The sequence below is a fragment of the Ascaphus truei genome, chromosome 14 (assembly GCF_040206685.1).
Source record: "Ascaphus truei isolate aAscTru1 chromosome 14, aAscTru1.hap1, whole genome shotgun sequence".
Classification (NCBI taxonomy): domain Eukaryota; kingdom Metazoa; phylum Chordata; class Amphibia; order Anura; family Ascaphidae; genus Ascaphus; species Ascaphus truei.
Window position 1 is genome coordinate 43789026 of NC_134496.1, and position 25931 is coordinate 43814956.

Consider the following 25931-nt stretch of genomic DNA (forward strand, 5'->3'; position numbering starts at 1 on the left):
GACAGCTTTTAGCTGCAAATAACGTAATTGCATCATATTAGTAAGTCTCTATATTGGATATTATTTAGATCTATCTACTATTAATAATATGCATTTTATGAACAAGCGGTCTGAACTCGTTACCAGGTCAGATTCCCCCCCAGTTGACAGCTCCGGTCCCCCCTCAGTCCCATGGAGCACCCCTCAGTACATATATAAAATACCCCGACCCCCCCAATACATATGTATAATACCCCGACCCCCCCAATATATATATAAAATACCCTGATCCCCAATACATATATAAAATACCCTGACCCCCAATCACATATATAAAATACCCTGACCCCCAATCACATATATAAAATACCCCGACCCCCCAATTACATATAAAATACCCTGACACCCCAATTACATATATAAAATACCCCAACCCCCCCGATACATATATAAAAGACCCCAATATATAAAATACCCCAACCACCACAATACATAAAATACCCCAACCCCGCCAATACATATATAAAATACCCCAAAAAAAACCAATACATATATAAAATGCCCCAACACATATAAAATATACCCTCAATACAAAAAAATCCGACTTACCTTGGGGATGATCTCAGGTCAGGCCGGTGACTGCAGTGGGGATTGGGGGGGTGGGGTGGCGGTGCTGTGATGTTAGGGGGGTGGGGTGGTGGTGCTCTGATGTTGGGGGGTGGGGTGGTGGTGCTGGGCTGGTAGCTGTGGGGGAAGGTGGCGGTGCTCCGATGCGGGCGGGGGGTGGCGGTGATGGCCCGGTAGCTGTGGGGGGGGGGCGGTGCTTCGATGCTTTGGCGGTGCTCCGATGCTGCAGGGGGGGTTGGCGGTGCTGGCCTGGTGCTGGGGGGGGGGGGGTGCTCCGATGCTCAGCAGTTGCCGCCGGCCCCGCTGCAGGCACCTTTCTAACCATGCTGCTCCTGTGCCTCCCTCTCACAACATGCAGTGTTTCTTTTTACATTAACTGGCCAATGACAGCGAGAGGTGTGGCCGGCCGGTGGCCAATGAGCGCGCACAATCTCACAGGCCAATCACGGGGCACAAACATACAGACAAATATTATTTAACTTTTATATATATATAGAGAGAGAGAGAGAGATTCATGAATTACGGAGAATGATATGGCTACATTTAAGCTAAAGTGATCGGACCATGTTGATACACACACTCATTGAGTGGTGTGTATCTGTAACTCATTTGCTGGTCATTTTGTTGCAATTTACATCCCTGCTACATTTCTGGAGAAGTCTCCCTTATAGCATCTGTATCTGTAGCTGTGAGATATTTTAAGCCAATACCGAGGCTTCGTTTTGTGACTGTTTGCATTAATTTAATCAATATACTGCTGCTATGTATGAGTATACATATACTTTTCTAAAAGGTAACATTGAACCAGCACTCTAAGACTGAGTTTACCATATACATACTACCTGTGTGGTACAACAGCTAGCTGTTTTATTCTTTTTCTATATGAGTTTGTCCGGTCCTCACCACTGGGGTTTTAATATTCACACACTGTAAATAATGTACACATTATGAGTCAAGTATATATGTTAATCAAATTTTATTTTTTTTATTTTTATTACACCCCTTAGAGGTAGTTATCATGACCGGTCTCTCTTATTGGTCCTAATATAGCCCATGGTAGATATTTACCTTCTGAATAAGACACCAATACCAGGTTTGTTTAAGACTTTAATAATAGGTTGAGTGCAGCATTTGGGGACCTTTTCTCTGATCTTCTCTGATCTTCTCTGATCAGACTCTGCAGTTGGAAAATAGCAATCTGATGGTAGTCTAGGACATTTGACTCCGCTGGTGTTTTACCACGACCTCGCTGCGCAGCACCACCTAATGGCTGGAGGAAACCCTGCAGCCATGGCAGACCCTGCTTTTCTCTCTGCATCCGGCAAAACCGGGAGATAGAAGAAGACAGGTAGGGTGACTTGATGTCCCAGTTTACCCTGGACAGTCACAGTTTTTAGGGCTCTGTCCTGACTTTTCGGCTATTGTTCTGGTTTTTTGGACCCCATGCGAGCGCCAACAGCGCATGCGTGATCGTCAATTGACGACTGCTCTTGCGCATGCGCGATCGGCATTTGCCGGCTGCTCATGCGCATACGCGACCACCAAGCTCCGATCGCGCATGAGTAGCCAGTGAACGACTTCGCATGCGTGACATTTTGTCCCAGTTTTTGCCAGGACAAATATGGTTACCCTAGCCAGGAGGCATGGAGGTGGGGAGGGAGAGATCTGAGGGAGTGGGGGAGGTGTGAGAGGGAGTGGGGGAGGAGTGAGAGGGAGTGGGGGAGGTGTGAGAGGCACTGGGGGAGGTGTGAGAGGGACTGGGTGAGGTGTGAGAGGCACTGGGGGAGGTGTGAGAGGGACTGGGGGAGGTGTGAGATGGATTCTCTCTGCCCTCCCTGGTCTGTTTCTGCCCTCCCTGGCCTGTCTCTTGCCCTCTCTGGCCTGTCTCTGTCCTCTCTCTGCCCGCCTTGGCCTGTCTCTGCCCTACTTGGCCTGTCTCTGCCCTCCCTGGCCTGTCTCTACCCTCCCTGGCCTGTCTCTACCCTCCCTGGCCTGTCTCTACCCTCCCTGGCCTGTCTCTGCCCTCCCAGGTCTGTCCCTGCCCTCTCTTGTCAGTCTCTGCCCTGGACAAAAGAAACAGTATAATGACAATCAAGTAGCAATATGTACTCTCTCCCCCCCCCCACGGGCACTCTTCCCCCCAGGCTCTCTTCTCCCCCCCGGCACTCTTCCCCCACCCCCCTCCGGCTCTCTTCCCCCCCCCCCCCCCCCTCTGGCTCTCTTCTCCCCTCCCCCCCCTCCGTCTCTCTTCCCCCCCGGAGCTCTTCCCTCTCCCCCCGGCTCTCTTTCACCCCCCCCCCCGGCTCTCTTCCGCCCTGGCTTTCTTCCCCCCCCTCCCCCGGATCTTCCCCCCTCAGCTTTCTTCCCCCCCCCCCACTCAGGACTCAGCACTCAGAGTGAGTTAATCGCTTGCTACATATTTTCCTGCTCAGAACTTTATTCTGACACTTGGTACATCATAGGGTGTGATTATACTTATCGCTCCTGGTTTTATTGTTTACATCAGCGTCACTTATTAGTGAGCTCATTATCCAGGATTTGCAACGCAGTACCTGTCTCCTATCAAGCTTACATTCAGGGGTCCCCCTACGAGTATCCGGTTATTAAATTAAGGGACGGGGGAGCTGCAGCGCCTCTGTAAACCTGACTAACCTTGGCTCCGGCGGCTTCTTAGACGCGTCGCCATGACAACGCGGCGTCAAATGACGCGGTGTGGTCATGTGACGTCACGTTGCTAAGGCAACGTGACATCATACCGCCGGAGCCGAGGTAAGCGGTAGTGGGGGGGAGGGGTGCACGGAGAGAGGGGTACCGCCGGCAGGGGGGCGAAGGGAAAAAAGTTTGCGCCCCCCTGCTGTAGTATACACAGCTATAATATTTCAGAGCTGGACTCCAACCGTACTGAAATAGCAGTGACATCTTGTGGCCATTGTTAAGAATGTTTCATGTTTTCAATGAGGAATTAGCTGCTGGTGACAGTGAGAAAAAAACCATAGACATGATTTTTAATGAAATAGTAAGGTAGTGTCCAATATAAATATAGTTTTATTGCTTGATTTGAAATGATAGGTTTGATTTATTGTCGGATGTTACAGTTTGACTGCTCAGTTGCTCACCTCTATTTAACTAATTATGTATGTATATATGTATCTTTATTTGTATAGCGCCATCCATGTACATAGCGCTTTACCACAGTAATATATGTCACAAAATTATAAGAGACATAATGGAAATAAGCGCCACAGACATAAAAGTACACATTAGAAAAAGGAGTTCCTGCCGCGAAGAGCTTACAATCTAAGTGGTAAGTAGGGCGAATTTACAGCGACAGTAGAAGCGTGTTATGGTTATTGTGTTTGCAAGGGGTCAGGGTAAGTGCATATGAGATGTACTGTGTAGTACTAGTCAAAGGATGCCCAAGAGACAAGAGGTCAGTTTATGAAAGTGCCCCCATATAAAATTGCAGCAACATTTTTGTAAAAATAAGATTAAAACATTTTACCAAAAAAAGTAAATTCCAGTGAAAGTAGTGAAATATTTTCCTTTGCACCAATTGGTTTTCTACCGTCAACCTTTTCATTAAAAGCAGTTCTCAGTATTAGCAATAAAATACACAATACAGACACGACATGCTACAGTATTTATTTAGTAATGGACTTGCGTGTATGTACGGGAAAAGTATATCATTTTGCCACATTCACCCTGATAAATGTTCCCTTTAACCAATGCAATGGAGATAAATAGATGTTCCTCATTTCTCTCCCACATGCCTCTGACAGGAGTTCCTCCATGATTGGTCAGTATGCTCTTAACATTTAAATATTAATTATTTCTTGCCATATGAAGTAACGGGGGACAAGCTTCATGGATTACACTTTACCTAAAGTCCATTTGGATAAATCTGGTCTGTTTGCTTTGCTGAAATTGTGTAACATCTGTCATCAGAGTCTCTCTGCCCAAACAAACATGTTTGCTTTCTAACTCTTCCTTAGTGTTGTCTGATATTTGCACATTCACATTCTCCTGAGCAGTCCCCACTATTGCAGGGGATTCTTGGTAGCAATGAGGTTTTCAGTCGTCTTGCTGCTTTGCTCCCAATTTATCTTGGGTGCTGCAAACCAAGCTTTAACCTTCGATGCAGACTGCGATGGCCAAGACATTTTTCACGCAGTGGACGTAGCGTTGAGCCATTACAATGATGAAAAGCAAGATGGCAACCAGTTTATTCTGCACAGGATCACAGAAGCCAGGACAAGGGTAGGTGAAAATGATACTGTGGCAGAACTTATTGTCCAACATGTAGAAAGTTCCAATGAGGGGGATATCTTCATTTGTCATTGTTTGTATTGGGTGAGCAAGGAAAAAATAGCACATTGCTTCTAAAAGTAAGAGTTATTGTGTCTAATTTCAATAAATCCAAAACAGTTAAATATCTGTGGAGTTGATTTTAGGAGGTTTTAAATTCAGCCTTTTTAAAAAGTAGTGGTACTCAATTCCTCATACTTCGACCATTAATTGTCTCTGAGAGTTGGGAAGAGTTGGCACTCAGAGCCACTAGCTTTAAAAACCTTTTATTTGCAAATGTCCAATTTCTTTCACTTCCTTTTTTTTAATTTAAAAATCTCAAGCATTACAGAAAGCAAAGTAAGGGGTATACAGAAAGGTTTTTAGTAAGATAACGAAAATAGAAACCTTTCCGTATCTTGTTATAAAGAAAAAAGGAGAAAAAGAAGCGCATGCCCCATTATAGCATAAAAAGGTATAACAATTAAGGGGGGAGGGGGAAAACAAGTGTACTCACAAGGATAGGATTAAAAACAGCATGTTGTGAATATGTCACCGCCAGCAGTGGTTTCGATCAGGAGATCCACTTATAGCATTAGCTTTAATTTAGGAATCCAGGTAAAAGGCATCAATCTGTAACCTACATCTGTCTCACTGGGCTCCTGTCTGTGGATGCAATTTCAATATGTTACACTCTGGTACTTGTAGATATAAAGATACATTCTATATTAAAATACAGCCTCTGTGCTCAAAAGAAATACAACATACAGTACGTGGTGACCTCCTTTCATGTGGAGGTCGTACAGCTTCTCATTATTAAACAAAGGTTGTTACTTACATACTGTAGTATTCAGGACTGACGCTTTCTGACATATGCTCATGTTATGTGCCGGGCCAGGGGTCGTTATTTATATCGCGCTTAAATTTCCATTTAGTAAAAATGCGAGAGAGGCGCAAATCCTTTGTGGTATAAATATAGATGCGATAATGGCGGATAAGTATGCTGTAAGTGTGGGAGTGAAAACTCCACCCGTCTCAGGATTCCCATCCAATACATCTCCAATCCACGTCCTCCCTTGAAAGAAATTAGAAAAAGAACAAGACAAACGCAGTGTGAAACTCTAATGGTGTATTACACGCGCACAAATAATCGCACTCACAAGATATCCGGAAAAAAAACAAGCCTTGGGTGTTAGTTCAGAGGTCAATCGCGCCCTTTTGATCTTTGAACCAGCTGAGTGTCTCTACCGTTCATAGCACGTTTGTACACCGCATACTTTTTAGATTTGGCATCTGACTTTAGTGACTAGAAACTAGGACTACCCAAATGAGTGATGTCACTCTCGAGGGAGAGCACAATAACACGCCCGAAGAAGTTCTGATGAACGAAATGCGCGTCGGGTTTTGGTGACGTCACTAGCACGACGAAACACGTCTCAGTGACACCAGCATTAAGCTAAGGACCATGGGGTGCCTGGTGGCGCTCGTTACCCGAGTCAGCGCAACCTGGTGGACTCCAGGCAACTCGTGACGAGGAGGCGTGGCGGGTGCGCGGCCATGACGTCACACGGCTGGTTCGCCCTCATTGGCTGAACCGCCGCCGTGACGTGGCCAGCGCTCCGTCGCTACAAGAAAAGACAAAATCCTTGTCTTTACAAAATGTAGTCGCGCATCGTGCATTGTGCCAGGGCGCGCAAGCAGCTACTGGGGCCAGCCCATAGAAGGCTGTACCTTGTGTGTGCCGCGCACGCCATCTAAGCCGCGGCCACTGGGGAACTAGCCTTAGAGTTCTTGAGCTGCAGTTCGATGTATATGTAAGGGGGTCACCCCCGGTTCCCCTGATCTTCCTTTGCCCCCTGCCTTACCCCTGTGGCAGTGGGGGAACGGGACGGCGACTTCTCCCGGTTGGCGCCACCATCTGGGCTGGTGCTGTCGGGGTCCTAATGCTCGCGCATGCACGAAGGGTTGCGCTTGCACAGATAGCCGCGGCGGCCATGTTGTGGTTGGCGCGAGGTTCGCGCAATGCGCTGAGGTTGGCAAGGGTAGCGGTGGCCATTACAAGTGTGCAGGAGCTCTGGGAGGTTGCGCAGGCGCAGTTAAGCATAGCGGCGGCCATTACAGCTTCGCACAGGCGCAGTAGAGATCGCGCACGCGGTCCCCATAGGAAAGAGTTCTTGAGTGGACTACAATTCCAAGCAGCATCTGGGGACTGCACTTTCACTCTGGTCACAGGCAGCCAGACAGCCAATAAGGCTGACAGATTCTCATGCTGCAAAGTTGCAACAATGTTGTGTGAAGACAGGGATTGTCAGTTAGGATCTGGGACACAGAGAGGGGAGGATGTGTTTGTGCAGGGAGGAAAGTAGCCTCATGCACTAGGCCAGAAGTCTCCCCCTTAGGCCCCAGCCAGGCCCTCCCCTTAGACTAGGGACAGGGTCCTGTAGAACCTAAACAAGTGAGGGTCCAGCCAGGAAATGTAACTATCCTGGCAATTGCTGTGAAGGTGAATTGTTGTTAAGGTGAATTGCGTGAAGGTTTAACATCCTCTGCGTTAGCAAGGATAAGAGACATTATAAAGGTGGATCACTCCATGCGGGAGCCACCCACCGTTGAGGCGGAGGCATCTTGGATCAAGGGATTCCAAGTAAAGGTCATCTGCGCACCCGGTAGCAGGAGCACCGGGCAGGTATTATCCAAGTCACCAAGTGCACCACCTATACACTTCATCTTAGTGGGCAGCGCTGTCCCACACGTGGGTGGGGTTGTGGGACTCTTGGGACTTTGGGTACAAGGACTTTGGGAATACTGTGTGGGGTTAAGGCCCTGCGAGGTGTGTGGATAGTTGTGCTTAGTAGTGTTACAGGGTGACAATGAAGTTATATATGGTTGATGTCATATTGTTGATGTATGTGTATTGTGTTTTATCTGCCCATATAGTAAACCTGTGTTATATATACCTTGTTGTATGTGGTTCATATATGTGGGTCCTGTGTAGGGGGTATTCTACACTCCTAGAATCCTGCACAGGTGGAGGCGCTGTAATTAGAAGATCGTTCCAGAGGATTCACCCCAGGCTCTCACTAGCGGAGGCTCAGACCTCCTGTGAGCCTGACAGGTATACTGCACCACACCTGGTAACATATAGGTCCCCCTTACATACGCCATACAGTATATGCGATTGGGTGGGGGAATACCCGTTACATATATAATATAGGGCTTATTAGTACTAACAGTATTCCGCCCACCGTCCCCACGGGCACCCACAAGCATTGCTATTTCAGCTTAGAAGAGGATAAAGTATTACTACACTGTGGTTGTTAGTAGGAGCTATAACCACTGACAATATACAGTGGTCTGTGATCTGTTTTAATAAAGTAACTTAGTCATACTGTTCCTAAGGGATTTTAAACTCGCTTGGCCTCACTGGTCAATTCCGCACATAATCACTAATCTTGTCACTTGTTTGTCTGTTGCACTTGTTACACAGTTTATAGTTTATTCACTTATTATACACCTTTGTTTTTACTTTGGGCGCCGCGGAAAAATCCTGATCGCCTTGGGGAGCCTTGACCAAAAAAGTTTGGGAACCACTGACTTACACGTTTCTAGGAGCCCACACCTCTGCACTATTAGTGACCATATTTGCAGCTATTCTCTGTCTCGTGTGTGTGGGTCTAACACAGTCGCAGCTAATTACTTAATGAATTTCTAAACATACTAGCTCTCTCCTTGATTCAATTTTACTTTTATCTGATGAAGGTTATATTTTTCATATTAATCTGCGAGGTTGAGTGCATCACTGGGGGACCCGCCTGTAAATATATCGACAGTAATTCTGATGCCCGCCATTCATCAAACAGATCAACATAAGAGAAGCTGACCTGTCTGCGCCCTGTATCCGGACAAGCGATACCCACTCATTATTCAGAAGATAGAGATAAATAAAACTGTTATTTTCATGTTTCTAATAACCAATGACACTAATAAACTGTTTGAAAACATTGTTTTTTGACCCGATATATTAAACTGCCCTGTTGAATGGATGTTAGTGACACATTCTTACATTGCTGTCTCTTAGGGGGTTATTTATTTAACTGTGATAGTGCCAATCTGGGCACTATTTCCATGGGAGCTTCCATGCTCTTGTGCCCCAATTGGCACTATCACAGTTTAATGAATAACCCTTTAGTGTCAGTATAGCGCCTCTTTTACCATAACTGCGCCAGCTTGTGTTGTAGGGAGGAGATACATGACGTGAATATTAGAATTGTGCTAGATCTGCACCTCAGGCTGTAGAAGAAGGAATCCCTTACTGCACATTTACAGCTGCAGAATAACTGAGCTATTGAACAGCAAGATTTTCACTTTCTAACCAGCCTGAAAATGACGGTGGAACGCATAATTTTGTCAAGTATGAGATATACGAGAGTTCCTGTGCAGTGAAAAGTGACAAAGTGTGGCAAGAATGTGACTACAAGCGATCAGAAGCAGTAAGTCCTGTTTAATGACTTATTCCTAATCACTACATTTTATTTTCCAATGACAATCAATTCTTATCACAAAATATAAATTAGATATGTTTCTATAGGCATGTTATATTTGTATTGCGCTGCAAAGCACTGTTTAGCTATAGAGAATCGGTTCCAATCCTGTTATTAAAAACAAATGATAAAGGCGAGGATACTACTTTCAGATATTCAGTATGACCCTTACCCATTTTGCAAGTCTGACCTCGTCTTTTTCTGTTTGTTCAGCAAACCGGTGCGTGCTCAGCACATGTTCTAATCAATAAACAGCTGAAGATCAATGATGTTATTTTACAGAACTGTAGCTATATTGCAGGTATGTAGATCTGAGCATATAAAGAGTGTTTTTAATGATTCCATAAATCTTTTTTTGGTTATTGTACAGTATTGCCAAATCTTCATCTTTAGGTATTAAGTTAAAAAAAGAAGTGCTGCACGTTAACATTTCTCAATGAGAATAGGGTTATTGAACTGTGTTCTGTCCCAGGCTCACTGTGGCTAATGAGTTGAAACAGGCAGCTGAACTCATCCCTTGTCCATCTGCACAAAGTCCTTCCTTTAAGCTTCTGTAGACTTGTAATGGAGTACAACATAACAAAAAGGAGGACAACTTGAAGGTAGCTGAATAAGGGAATGTGAAAAGACAATACTTTTCTGGGGAAATCAGTGAGCTGTGACTACTCGCATTGGCTGCTGGCTTGAAAAGGAAGTGTGCTTACCTATGCAAGCAGGAAAGGACATGGGGCTGCACCAAGTAGCAAGGGGAGGAGGGGCAGTCCAACTCAGAGGAGAAAAGAGGAGGGAGTTGCCAGGGCAACAGGCTAAGAAGCCAGCTAAGGGAGTTACATAGTAATAGTAACAACTAAGGCTAAGGGAACTGCAGCCAAGCAAAGAAAATCCATACAGGCGACAGCACAAACTGTACAAAATGTTCGTAGCCCAGTAGCTATCTGCACTATCTCACTTAGTGTTACACGCAGTATCCATTATCAACAAATTATACAAAATTATTCTGGGGTTTTTTTAAGAGATGTCAGCTCATGTTGCATATGTCATTAATGCCCTGAAAAGCTGTAACCCTTGTGTACTGATGATGTGTCCTGCAATATATTGCCTCTATTTTCAGTGGAAGATCCTGTGACATATAGTTCCTATGCGTGTCGTGGATGCTGGAAACCTATAGATATCAACAGTGTGGAGTTGTTGCACATCGTGAAATATGCCATCGAAACCATGAACAGGATAGGTTCTCATCCCTTCCACTTTGACCTTGAGGAGATGAAGAATGCCTCTAGTCAGGTCTGTACATCTGATAGCAGGGATGTGTTACCATATCCCACAAGTCACAGGGGCATATGTACAGTATCAAGATGCACCAAACATTTTGGTCTACCTCAATTTAATGCAAAAAGAAAATAACACTGCATCGGTTAAAGTAGCACATTTTAATACATCTCTATTATGGCACTGGCTATATTCCCCCTTAACTCCTCCAATGGCCACTCCCCAAAACACTTACTGAGGCCTATTCTAGTAGGCTTGATAACTTTGCTGCCATCTCGAATGATGTGGCATATTCCCTCTGAGCGATTTGTCATTTGTGTTATCACGGTATTCAAAAAGTATCTAAAACCATTTCCACAAGTCTCAAACCGTGAAGTAGGAAATGCCAATACCGCTCGGGACAGGAGCGATGTAATCTCAGCCTCTCTAAAAGTTCTCCCCCGTACAATCTTGCCGCTGTCTGTAAGAGCTGCACAGGGAGAGCCGCCTCTATCTGCACTGCTCTCACAAGCGATCGCAGTGCTTTTATTTACATTTGAATACTAGTACATGGGAGCAGGGGATCTCCGGAGCTGAACCACATTGGTTTCAGCCCAATGGGACCCTCTGCTTCCCGAGTTACAGGCCCCGGTATGGGGTGCCGGTATCTCCTATGCATTTAAATGTCCCGGTCACGTGACGCCAGAGATTTAAACATTGCTAGCAACTGCTATTGTAATTACGAGGTTAACCCACCTTCCCCGCTTCCCACCCGGGAGGCCTAACCACCCTCCCCGGGGCAACTACCCCCACCCTCTACTCATTGAAGACAATAAACATACACAATAACATAGACACAAACATGCACTCATACCTAACTATCTCCTATATATAAATGTATCCACAGATATACATACATAAACCTATACACATTAACATATAAACAAACATGCACCCTAAGTGTCACAATATAAAGAAACATCAGACTCTGGCCTGAGAGCAACAATGGACATTGCACTTTAGTGAATACATCCCCTAAATTGGAACATTAAACTCACAGGTCAAATAATATTCAGCTATATATACTGTATATAGATTGTGCACTCCAATACAGTCATGCACTCTAGTTCAGCGTGGTAACTACCATTGCCAGAGAAGGGGCTATCATTATTATAATTCTGTATTCAATACGTTTTCCCCTTGGTATAATCTGTTATTTTCTTTGTTTTCTGTATGTGTTCCAGGTGGTGCGTGGATGGAATTATAAAATGGTATATACCGTCAGACAAACAAACTGTTCCAAAAGTGAATTACCTGACCTGACACCAAAATGCAAGCTCGATACAAATGGAGTAAGTGCCCTCTTTGTTATTGGTTATGTGTTGTGATATTAGGATTTCCTATACCAAAGCTTTTATAGTTAAAAGTTTTCATCTTGAAAATCCTAACACACATATTCCAAACAGTTATCAATGTATGTGCAATGTGTAACGTCTCTTTCACTTGACGTGGGCTTGGTGTTTTGCTAACGATGAAAGCTACCTTGCAGCATATTAAACTGCCAATCAGAGTCATTTATCTATGTAACGGGTGTTCCCTATGACTACCGCCGCTACTACTTGCTGTGCAACCTGTGTGGCTCTCAGGAGCCTAAGCCTCCGCTTGGGGAACCTGGGGTACATCTTTATCATACATCTCTAGGTGCAACGCCTCCACCTGGGAGGGATCCCAACGGAGTGGGAGGAGGCCCTCACAGGAACAACCACACAACACTACCGAATATAAAACAGGACGGGCTTTACTGCATGGAAACACACCTATCACGTAACAGCATAACATCAAAACAGCATAACAGCATCATGTGCCACGGCGGACGCTAACCACACTAGGCGTCACGGCGGACGCTATCACCTCTAGGCGTCACGGCGGACACTAACCACCCACAATGTGACCCCACCCTGTGTCCAGTAACCCCCACCCAAATGTCTCGTGTTCTCGAAGTCAAATACCACTGTACATGTGTGTGTGTGACTGCGCAGCCACTATGTTTGGTGATAGGCCTGGTTGGTGCACGTGAGTTGCAGGTTACCTGCCCGGGCTCCAGCCACGGGTACCGCGATGTAAATCCACACGATCCGACGGGGTCCTCCACACCGCGTGGGTTGAAAGTCCAGCGCGAACAATGTCACTCCTTGTCGCAGGGCCTTGGGTGGTGTTCTGAGCCCAGAACCCACCTCACAGGGCCGCACGGCTTCAACACTGTGTCCCTGTCTATTCAACCAATAAATGGGGCAGTGTCCCTATCTAGGGCCTGTCCCTAAGCTCCACAAGCTAATAGATGGCTCAGGACCTAACTGGGACCTTGGGGGCTGCTGGCCTAATGCAGAGGGTCACTCACCCCTGCATCCACCTCCTACCCCTAGCTGGTCCGGATCCTGAGTGAGTGCGTGGCTGCAAAACCCCGCGAAATGTATCTCCTTGCTAGCAGGGGAATCTGGCCTTCTGATTGGCTCCCTGGCATCAGGTGTCTCTGCCCCTATGCACCCTGGGGGCTGGCCGTCTATTCTCGCGCATGCGCGAGCTATCTGGAGCCTCCTGCGCTAGCTGGCCTCCTGCGCATGCGCGAGCTAACTGTCATGGCGGCGCCCTGCTCCGCTAGCCGCCGGGCCGGTGGCAACGCGATCGCGGCCCTAGCGACGGCCCGATTGCGTCCCCGGCAACCGGCCTGCTCGCCGCTCGCGTCCCCGGCAACCGCCCGATCCGCTTCCCTAGCAACCGGCCGCAATACAACCACGCGCGCAACGGGAAAGGAGGGGGTGAGTGCGCAAGGGGGACAAAGGAGGGGGACCTGGCTACATCTATATTTACTTTAGTGCACAAAATGCCACCAGATGCTGTATCAAAAAAATACCATTGAAGATAGGATTTATTTTATTTTGCACCTGGAAGACTCTGACAAATGACCCCCAGTATACGCCCTGAGAACAGATATAATGCATATGTGGAAATATATAATGCATATAATGCATATGTGGAAATATATTTAATTTTTATTCAGTATTCTGAGATGTTGCCGGGTGTCACAGGGCCGGCTTGTCATTTTACGTGGCTCTTTGCAGGCGCTTACGTGGTGCCATGCGGCGTCACATTGTCAGGGCAACGTGGCGCCATGAGGCATCACATATCATGGCCACGTGACCTCGCTAAGCCATGTGATGTCACATTGTCATGGTAATGCGGTGCCACCTGATGTTGTGATGTCATGGCAACACAACGCCATTTGACATCGTGGTGGCATGCCGGGGCGCTGTAGGAGGGGAGATGCTGCCGGAACAGGTGACAATCAGTTTAATTGTTGTGGGGAAGAGCATGGGGGCCTCTGTAATCGCGGGTCACCGTGCAGGGGCACTGATGGAACCGCCATCAAGTCTATCAATTTGTGACTTTACAAGGAGCAGCAGACAAAGCACCTCATTATACCACTTGACACATTTCTTCTGAGAAGATATTCATTTTAACCGAAAGGTTCCTCAATTGTCGCTTTGAGGGTAAATAATCCTTTAAGCACCATACTTACCAGCAAAGCACGAGGGCTGCCGACAGCTGTCCCGGGGCCCAGCACTAGAGTTTCCACCAGGCCCCCCCCCCCTGTCGGCAGCCTTGCGAGACCCCCCTCTCTCTTACTTTCCCCCTTTTCACAAACCTCATCACTGTTTCTTCCCCCTCTATTTCTTTCCCCTCCTCACACAATAATCTGCGACCCTCAATCACACACACATTAACACCCCTTCCCTCAATCACACACACAATAACACCCCTTGCCTCAATCACACACACAATAACACCCCTTCCCTGAATCACACATACAATAACACCCCTTGCCTCAATCACACACAATAACACCCCTTGCCTCGATCACACACACAATAACACCCCTTGCCTCAATCACACATACAATAACATCCCTTCCCTCAATCACACACACAATAACACCCCTTCCCTCAATCACACACACAATAACACCCCTTCCCTCAATCACACACACAATAACACCCCTTGCCTCAATCACACACAATAACACCACTTGCCTCAATCACACACACAATAACAGCCCTTCCTTCAATCACACACATAATAACACCCCTTGCCTCAATCACACACAATAACACCCCTTGCCTCAATCACACACACAATAACACCCCTTGCCTCAATCACACACACAATAACACCCCTTGCCTCAATCACACACACAATAACACCCCTTCCCTCAATCACACACACAATAACACCCCTTGCCTCAATCACACACACAATAACACCCCTTGCCTCAATCACACACACAATAACACCCCTTGCCTCGATCACACACACAATAACAGCCCTTGCCTCAATCACACATACAATAACACCCCTTCCCTCAATCACACACACAATAACACCCCTTCCCTCAATCACACACACAATAACACCCCTTCCCTCAATCACACACACAATAACACCCCTTGCCTCAATCACACATACAATTACACCCCTTCCCTCAATCACACACACACACAATAACACCCCTTCCCTCAATAACACACCCAATAACCCCCCTTCCCTCAATCACACACACAATAACACCCCTTCCCTCAATCACACACAGAATAACTCCCCTTGCCTCAATCACACACACAATAACAGCCCTTCCTTCAATCACACACACAATAACACCCCTTGCCTCAATCACACACAATAACACCCCTTGCCTCAATCACACACACAATAACAGCCCTTCCTTCAATCACACACACAATAACACCCCTTGCCTCAATCACACACAATAACACCCCTTGCCTCAATCACACACACAATAACACCCCTTGCCTCAATCACACACACAATAACACCCCTTGCCTCAATCACACACACAATAACACCCCTTGCCTCAATCACACACACAATAACACCCCTTCCCTCAATCACACACACAATAACACCCCTTGCCTCAATCACACACACAATAACACCCCTTGCCTCGATCACACACACAATAACACCCCTTGCCTCAATCACACATACAATAACACCCCTTCCCTCAATCACACACACAATAACACCCCTTCCCTCAATCACACACACAATAACACCCCTTCCCTCAATCACACACACAATAACACCCCTTGCCTCAATCACACACACAATAACACCCCTTGCCTCAATCACACACACAATAACACCCCTTGCCTCAATCACACATACAATAACACCCCTTCCCTCAATCACACACACAATAACACCCCTTCCCTCAATCACACACACAATAACACCCCTTCCCTCAATCACACACACAATAACACCCCTTGCCTCAATCACACACACAATAACACCCCTTGCCTCAATCACACACACAATAACACCCCTTGCCTCAATCACACATACAATAACACCCCTTCCCTCAATCACACACACACACACACACAATAACACCCCTTCCCTCAATCACACACATAATAACACCCCTTCCCTCAATCACACACACACAATAACCCCCCTTAACCTTTTAACACGTTTGTCCCATTTAGGCACAAAAAAGCAGAAATAAAAGGTGGTACAATTTAGTTCACCTCAAACATGTGCTTTATTTGATCAAATGTGTTTTGGGGAGTTCTGGCTGCAGATTTCAAATCTATTCCATTTATTTCTTTAGTTTTCAGGTTACTGTGAGACTAAAGTCTACATAGGTCCTGGTGATATCATTAAAGTCGTTTCTCAAATCTGCAAAACGGATACAGGTAAGGCGTCGTCCATGCCGCCGAAGACCGCACGGAGGCGTCCACGCGCAGCGCCATGACATTGCCTTAAGGTATTGATCGCGCCATAGACCGTGTGGGCGGGCGACAGCAGGAGGGGGTGTGCGTTGCGCGAGAAGTCAGTTAAAACGGATTTTTCGGCGCGGCGGGCAGGTCACGTGAACGGCCCGCCCCAATGAGGACGAACCAGCTCCGTGACGTCACAGACATGACCCTAGACATGGCCCCGACGGCGCGTCTACCATGTCACCCACGCGCACGCCTCCACGTGGACGAAGGCTGTATGGACGCAGCCTAGAAGACAGTGAGGGTACAGAAAATATAATCTTCTACCCTCGTCTAAAGACATACAGTAACACAACATTTAAATAAAATGCCGGGAGAGTGCGCAAGGCCTCTGTTACTGCCTCTTACCTGCTCTCCGGTGGCTTCTGGCGACGCGTTGCAGACGTCACATGACGTCTTGACGTCAATTATGACGCCGATACCAGAGAGATGGTTAGAAGGGGGGCGCGAGGATGGGGGGGAGAGCAGGCAGAGGGAACACAAAGAAAAAAAGTTTGTGCACCCCTGCCTTAGAATATAGAGATAACTGCACAGTGTGAGATAAGAGCACGAAACATAACATTATGCAATGAGAAGGAATCACTGTCCCAAAGAGCTTACAATCCAAACTGTTATCTGCTGTTCTAGGATTTTGCCTTAGCTGTCGTACTGAAGTGGACCCACATGATCCAGAACTGCGGGATCTGTTAAGACAAGTTATCGATGAATATAATTCTGACAATAACCACACAAACCTTTATAACATATTTAGCGTTGGAAGAGCCACAAAAGAGGTTGGTATACCACGTGTTCTAGTCTAAGTATATTTAAATCATTTGTATATTTCACTTTGTTTTTAGTTACAGTTAGGACAGAACATGCAGGGGAGGGAAGGGGGGGGGAGTTTGTGAGTTATCTTTTCTGTGCTGTGATAAGTTCAGCATTTTTTGGATACGTAATTCTTGTATGGGGGTAAATTAGGAAAGGGGAGTATGATAAGGAAATATACCTATACATAATTTACAATGTACATTAAAACATTATTTAACATTTGACACTTCAACTTTGATTAAAACAAGCAACCAATCGCCTAATTTTATCTATTAAACATATCACTGACAATTGTTCAATTTGTTTCTATGAGAAACTGCAGCTTTGGATGGAAATGCAGTAGGGATTTACACCCCAAGCGTAGTATTAGAAAACAATATTGCACGGGTTGGGAAAAGCATTAGTATGAAGAATGGAAACGCTTATATTTTGATATGTTATGAGAACTGATTGCATTAATAAACTACTTTTCTACATACTGTATGCACAATTTGATGGTGGGTGTCAAAGAATTGTCTATTTGTGATAAATAAGGCAAAGAAAAAGTAAGGTAGAAGTGATATGTTTAACAGCTAACTCGTGTTTAAAAAGAGTGCAAGCTTCCAGGGCCACTAAGGTATCTTCTAACCTGAAAGCTTGCACTCGTGTTAACCATGAGTCCGCTGTTAAAGGTATTACATCTATCTTACTTGTGTTTGTCTATTCTACGGGCTAACACAGTACCATCCTCTGTTTGGTAGGTAAGGCAATCTCTGTTTGACCACAGGGTGCAGACACTAAAAGACATTAGCACTTGTTAATACCCATTCATCTAATTGGCCATGAATTAACATTTTCATATAAAGCTGTGTTGTCTCTGCGACCAGAGTTAATTCCATGTCATGTTATTGCATCAGTCACACCCTCCTAGCACCAAAATGTAACAAACACAATGGAATATAATCCACTTACTACTTTTTTTTTATTGGACATACATGATGATTTGTATTATTTTATACATTTTTATTCAAGGCAACAAAATATGTAACCAATGTTTAAAAATATATATTTTTTCAAAGCTAACTAGCAAAAACATGATAAGCATGTATTTGTATTTATTTTACCTCTTTCCTTCTGTGTGGCGTTATTGGGTGAGAAAGGTTTGTACTTTACATCCACGAGCAAAGTATTACATTTAATAAGGCAGAGGGTGAACATAATTAGGATGATACATCATCGTGTTGTGGCCAAATGATACCCATGGGGAGGAAACAGCTGATATGCCGTCTACGTTTCCACTACTTATATATATCGTTGTTGTATAGCTAAAACTCATTAATTACATTTTGGGCAAAAGCTCAGTAAATGCACTTCCTGACTTGGTTGGTATTTCTTGATATTTCTATTGAAGAACTCATTAGCTGCTTATTTAATTATAGTTCAGCGTTCCTAAAAAAAATAAAACTCTTTAAGTATGATTTTGAAATAATGTCAAAAAGAACATTTAATCGCCTTTTCCGCGGTACTCAAAGTATGTAGTTAATGACTTTTACCTCCACGACAATTTATTTTCTATTCACAAAAAAATACACATTTTTGCTTTACTAGCAGTGAAGTTTTTTTGTTTTTTTTTATGAAAACATTTACTGAAATGTTCACAAGTTTTCTGAGCAGAATGCCTTTTCATATGTGAAAATCCAGCACATTTTGTGGCTGCATCTTTAACACAAACGTGCTCCTGTTGCTCACAATACATAACTTTATAAATTACCTGCAGATATACATGGCATGCAAGGCCTCCAGTGAGTGAAACGGAGACCTCATTTCATAAAAGTCTAATCAGCCTCAGATGCTAGGAGTGAGATTTCCTTCCCAGAGTAAATGCTGCAAATGAGCGAATTTAACAGAATTCAGGAGACTGTGAAGGAGATTTCATGTTACAAACTCAAGCTTAAAATCAGTCTAATGTGATATTTTTCTCAACATCTTTCTTCTCTCATTCCTTATCTTATAGGGGTTTGGTGGAACAATGTATGATGTGTCATTTACAATAAAAGAGACCAACTGTACTAAGTCTGTCTATGCCATACTGGGAGATGAGTGTCAGATAAGTGAAAGCAGTGTAAGTACTTGGGACAATGATAATATAGTTCAATGGCAGCCAACAGCTTTCCCGGGGCCCAGGACTAGAGGTTCAGCCAGGGCCCTCCCCCCTGTTGTGGCCCCCCCTGCTTTTTTTGACACCCCCTTCTCACACTCCCCCCATGTATTTCTCCCCCCCCCCTTCTCTACCTTATTCCCCCCCTTTTTTAGCTCACTCAATCTCACTTCCTCAACACCCCTATACACACAGAATTCTACCCCCACAATCCCCACACTCCAGCACAGTACCCCACACTCCCCCCCAGAACAATACCACAATACCACACACTCCACCCCAGCACAATACCACACACTCCGCCCAGCACAATGCCACACACTCCCCCCAGCACAATACCACAATAACACACACTCCCCCCAACACAATACGACTCCCCCCAGCACAATGCCACAAAATGACTTCCCCCCCCTCCCACGGCACCACCCAAGGACAAAAGCACTGCTGATGCTTCCTGGTTTTTAAATATCCAAAGGCATGCTGGCCAATAGGAAGCCGCGACATGTGACATTGCAGCTTCCTATTGGCTCCCGTGCTGCGAGAGATTTAAATCTCCATATTACTTCCCTAGCTGAGAATGGTACTGGGGGCACCTTCAGAGGTAAGAATCTCGGGGGTCCCCAGAACTGAAATGAACACGATTAAGCTCTGGAAAACCCCCTGCTTCCTACCTAGAAGACTCATTTCCCATCACAATGTGCATCTTGCCTGGCCGAGAAGTAGTATACAGGTATCACTAGCTGCAAGAGTCAATCTGACCACTGTAACCCATATGGGTAAAGAGTTGGCGATAGTCTGAATGTTGCATAAAATATAATTCATACAGCTAAAACGCGTTCGTCTCGTTGTTTCCTTTATTTTAGGTTATTTTGAGCTGTAATGTCAAATTTAATGTTACAAACAAGGCGACTAAAGTCCGTTCAAGTCCCAGATGCTTCCCAGTAAGGGTAAATATACCTTATTTTCTTACTTTTGTTGCTTAATTGTAGTTCCTGTCCATACTGTTTTCCTGACCAGGGGGTCAGGCTTTGTGTCCTAGGCAGCCCCTTATGTATAGTTTTAATTAATATATAAGGTAATAGTTACTACACCACACACATTGCGGTTAGCGCTACCTGTTTTGTTGTTTAATTGTAGTTCCTGTCAAATATTTAAACTAAGCAAAGGATGAGGATATTAAAATATAAACCATTTGTTCTTTATGTTTTGGTAACTATGTTTTCAATGTGTGTCATGATAAGACCATTAAAATATTCAGTATTTTAATAATCTGGCACAGGAAGGGTTAACGTACATTTTTAAAAGACCTATTTTTCTTATATGTAAAATCGAACTAGCCTAGGTATTTATTGGCCCATAAAACAAGGAGATTTTTAGATGAGGGTGGCAGGTAAAAATACCCAGAATACCAGAGTTTAACCAGGGATTGGTGACAGTACCAAGAACTACCAGAGGCCGTGGGTGCCATCCTCAAAGGGGACCTCACATTCCCACTTTAAGTAGCAGAGAAAGGTGACAAACGGGTCACTATTTAGTTTAAGGTGGGTACTAAAAATAAAAGATATCTGGTATCTGATGTGATGCACAAGAATAAAAAAAATACATACACTGGCGACACACTTTATTCGAGCTCGGCTAGTCCCACGAATTCGGGTATACCCGGGTGTATTGAGGTTTGTGACTGTTTTCTGCCCGAGTGCATTGAGTTATTTTCCGGCAGGGATTGAAGCATTTTATTCCCGTTGGCTGCAATACTGCACAGTACATATATATATACTGCATTACAATTCATGAATTTATGCCATCTGGTAGACACGCGAAGCATTGCAGCCTATTAAATCCTAATCATTATCATTTAACAGATCAGCCGCCCATCAGCCAGGCATGAACCCAGGCTGGGAAGGCAAATGCAACGGGGCTTGTCAAAGGTGAGGAGCGGCGCATTCCAGGTATCTGCCAGGTACATACCGGGTATTTGCTCGAATAAAGTGTGTCGGTGCAGTATTTCTAACCAGCACGTTCGGCTATTGCAATTAAGTCCAACTATACTGGACTAGTTAAGCTGCATATGTGAGATACTCATTTGTCCATGAAAGATTGGTATATCAAAATAGATATGTAAACTTACATTTTGTTCAGCTGAACACATTGATGTGGGGTTCAACGTTCTAGGGACTATCGGAAGAAAGTTATGGGGGTATTTTGATTCTCAGGTTTTTTTCTCCCCAGGCCTCTCAAACGTCATTGCAGATACGTGAAGGGGAGGTAAGGACATGCCACAGGTGGGCTTATTCTGTATCCAATGCAGGGGGTTTAGGATAAAAAACATGTATTTGGTATATGAATTTAGAATAAAGCAAGAGGTGTGTTTTATGCCAACAAAACACGTAAATTCTCATCTTCCATGCTCCAAAGACCTCGTTTGGGAGGGAACTGATGTGCCTGGGTAACGTATAGGTTCTCTGTTTTACCGTTATTTCATTAAACAATCTGGCTTCCGCACTGCTCACTCCACTGAAACAACCCTCACTAAAATAACTAAGTACCTCCATGCTGCCAAAGACAGAGGTCATTACACTCTGCTCATATTACACAACCTCTCTGCAGCATTTGACACTGTGATCACCCTCTACTCCTTCACATTCTCCATACTCTTGGCATTCGTAACAAAGCTCTATCCTTGATCTCTTCTTACCTCTCCCATCGTACTTTCAGTGTCTCTTCTGCTAACACCTCCTCCATCGATCTCTCTGTGGGGGTACCCCAGGGTTCTGTCCTGGGACCTCTCCTCTTTTCTCTGTACACACTCTCTCTAGGTGACCTAATCACATCTTTTGGGTTCAAATATCACCTCTATGCTGACGACACACACATTTAATTTTCAACCCCTGACCTTACACCTGCTGTACAGAACAAAGTTTCTGAATGTCTCTCTGCGATATCATCCTGGATGGCCCTCCGCCAACTTAAACTTAATAGTCAAAAACACTGCTCCTCCTATTTCCTCCCAAACCTGGCCCTACTACCTCCTTCCGTATTAATGTTGGAAATTCTGTCATACACCCAGTAGCGCAAGCACGCTGGCTAGGGGTCACACTCAACTCCTCTCTCACATTCAAAACTTATCTAAAACCTGTCGCTTTTTCCTCTGCAATATTACAAAGATACACCCTTTCCTCGGACACAGGCCCTCATTCTTTCCCGTCTCAATTACTGTAACCTCCTGCTGTCCAGACTTCGTGCCTCTCACCTATCTCCCCTACAATCTATCATAAACGCGGCTGACAGAATCGCTCTGCTCTTTCCTAAATCTGCCTCAGCGTCCACCCTGCTGAAATCACTCTCCTGGTTTCCTATCAAATCCCGCATCTCACACTCAATTCTTCTCCTCACTTTTAAAGCTTTACACTCTTCTGCCCCTCCTTACATCTCAGCCCTAATTTCTCGCTATGCACCATCCCGACTATAGCGTTCCGCTCAAGGATGTCTCCTCTCTACCCCCTTGTTATCTAAAGCCCTTTCCCATCTTAAACCTTTCTCCCTGACTGTCCCACACCTCTGGAATGCCCTTCCCCTCAATACACGACTAGCACCCTCTCTATCCACCTTTAAGACCCACCTTAAGACACACCTGCTTAACGAAGCATACGAGTAGCTCCGTGGCTAATACTATACACCTGATACATAAAGTTTGGCCCCTTGCAGACGCACTTACCAGAACTCCCTCTTACTGTCTCTGTATGTTCTACCTACCAATTCGATTGTAAGCTCTGTTACTTTTATGTCTGAAGCACTTCTTGCCATTATTTGTTATTTATATTTTTTGTTATTTGTATGAATGTCACGTGTATTACTGCTGTGAAGCACTATGTACATTAATGGTGCCATATAAATAAAGACATACATTACATGCATACATTAAACTGTCTGCATATATTGTTCTGTATGTTTCTTGTAACATTATTTTGCGTAACTATATTATATATTAAATCTAAAATATAATAAGTACTGTTTTGGACTAATTGAACTTTGCACGTTTTTGAAGAGAGTAACTGCATTTTCGGACACATTTTGCCACAATAGATGTTTGTGTGCTAGTCATATTTGTTCCAATTTAACAGGGGACCAAGGACCCCCCTAGTGATAGGACTCTTTTTTAAGATGTATTGTGATGAGTCGAGGGGAGATATTACTCATTTTAAAGACGCTGAGATAAGTGGGTCAGCAGGATAACCCGTGTCACATATACAAGTAACGTGCTCACAATAGTGCTGTTCATTAAAAATGTGCATTACCAATTTGCAGTAAGGTGAACGTATATATATTTCTACCATTTAATTGAACAGGTGTGTAATATGCTTGTGTGTTTCATTTTCTTATTCTCAATACAGCTATTAAGAATTCCGGGTCTTTCCCCTTTCCGCACTGCTTCAAAAATTCCCAATCATCAAGTCAGACATGCCCAAGGACATGGGCAATCCAGAGGACAAGGGCATGGTCCTAATCATAAAGAAGAACATAAACCTTTAGTGCATGAAATCCCGCAGGTGCCTAAAACAACTTCGCAAACAGCTGAGGTGTTAGTGACACCACAACAGTCACAGAATTCCGGTCATGTTCTTGAAGAATCAGCTACTCCATCTATACAGGGAGACAATGGTCCTCCAATATTCCCCCATATTCCAAAAGTGGCACAGGATCAAGGTAATGTTCCAAATAGTCATGAGGATGTTTTGTTGGACCTACCAGAGGCACCAAAATGTCCTGGGAAACCCTGGAAATCAATAAAATTTAACCCAACATTGCCAGCACTTCCAACTCTTCAACCACTTACATTTGAAGACCGGCAGATTGCTACTGAGGATATAACAACTCCAGCAGCTCCAGGAACAGAAAAGAGAGGCTCCGCCACCCCACCCCAATCTCTGCTTTTTAGCGATGAAGACCTACTCTAGATGCCGTGCTGTCCTAATTTTAAAACAATTATCTGATTAAATGTGGTATGAAATTGTCAGTACGTAATTCAAAGGTTTAAGTTGAAAATTTGATCTAAAAACATGGCAATATATTTGCACACTTTTCATTTTCTTCAACATATATATATTTTTATATATATTTAAAATGCTAGATAAATATTGATTTAAAAATCTGCACACTGATCTTCCAATATGTGTCTTTGTATGTTACCACAATAAAATGTTCCTAATGGTGGTACATAAAATAAAATGAATGCTTGATTTATTTAAGAGTTTATTCTACCTAAGGCAGCAAAGTAATATTTCATTAAGAGATTTTCATTGGCTTCCCTCCTGTGGTCTTTTCCTGCTTTCTCTGGTTTAAGTGAAAATTAACTTTGTGATTCACAAAGGTGTCTACCAAGACAGAAAACAGGCATAGTTCAATGTGTATCCATCTGTGATATACACATATACTGTACGAAGAGCAACAGGGAGTAGGAACACTCCTTTTTAGGTAAAATCTATTAATAGCAATAATGATTTTTAATTGAAAAAAAGTAACTACCTATTTTGATTACAGAAAACATATGTCTTTACTGTTGTAAAAAGAAAAAAGAGTGGTGTGAATAGCGCTAAAGAATCAATTAAAACAAATAAATGGTGATTTAAGAGACAACAGTGTAAATATTGAATTAATTGATGAACAAGGCTGCCAGGAACATCTAACCCAAACACAGTTAGTGAGACACAAAAAAAACAAATACAGACCGGCGCCTTAGAGTCCAATTGGATGGTAAATAGAGTCCAATAAGGGGCTTGAAATGTCCAATAATGGATGTTCTAGTCCAGTGGACAGCAGATTCCTCTGCAGCAAAAGTATTATGCCATGCAGGGAAGACAAGAGAACAAAATCATAGTGTAACACAGTTGGTTAAAACTTAACACATACAAACATACACAGACAAACACAAACAACACTTAAACAACACTAGACAATAGGCTGACTAATATTAACAGTTTTAATGAACATAATAAAATCCAGCACACTGGTGACGAGCAGGTTCGGGTTCCGGTGTTTTAAAACCGGAATCCTACTTACAGCAAGACCACAGGATATAGGCAGATGGATAGTGGATCGATCGGTAGATGCTTATGGATGCGTGCCGCATGTGGAGTCCTGCAGGTCACTCCTCGTGCTGATGCCGAAAATGGCGACTCTGCCTTCTCCTCCACAAGGCTCCTTCCGTTTCCTCCCGGAACTACGTCACAGCGGGCGGGATAGGGATGCCGAATCACACTCCAAATGTCAGCTCCTATTGATCGCAACTCCAAAGTCTGCTGCAAGGCTCTGCTCCTCTATCAGTGATGCTGGCAATGAACTCTCAAAGGCCCAACGCGTTTCGTGCGCATGCGCACTTCTTCAGGGTAAATGAGCACAGTTCATGACGGCTTGATATACAGACAGGGCGCTCACCATTGGCTCAAACAA

At 44.4% G+C, this 25931-nt stretch overlaps 1 protein-coding gene and 1 long non-coding RNA gene across 2 annotated transcripts; one reads left to right on the forward strand and one right to left on the reverse strand.

The window, feature by feature from the left end:
- Positions 1-4573: 4573 nt before the first annotated feature.
- LOC142466034 (T-kininogen 2-like) lies at positions 4574-24710 on the forward strand. The gene is made up of 11 exons (XM_075570659.1): positions 4574-4863; positions 9267-9380; positions 9645-9732; positions 10543-10715; positions 11924-12031; positions 16369-16453; positions 17165-17310; positions 19341-19448; positions 20348-20431; positions 21714-21749; positions 23876-24710. The coding sequence occupies exons 1-11, from the start codon at positions 4669-4671 to the stop codon at positions 24437-24439; spliced, it is 1701 nt and encodes a 566-aa protein (XP_075426774.1). The 5' UTR covers positions 4574-4668; the 3' UTR covers positions 24440-24710.
- LOC142466039 (uncharacterized) lies at positions 4611-6022 on the reverse strand. Its single transcript, XR_012788036.1, has 2 exons — positions 5729-6022; positions 4611-5556 (listed from the first exon to the last, which is right to left on the reverse strand). It is a non-coding gene; the product is annotated as an uncharacterized LOC142466039 (long non-coding RNA).
- Positions 24711-25931: the final 1221 nt, after the last annotated feature.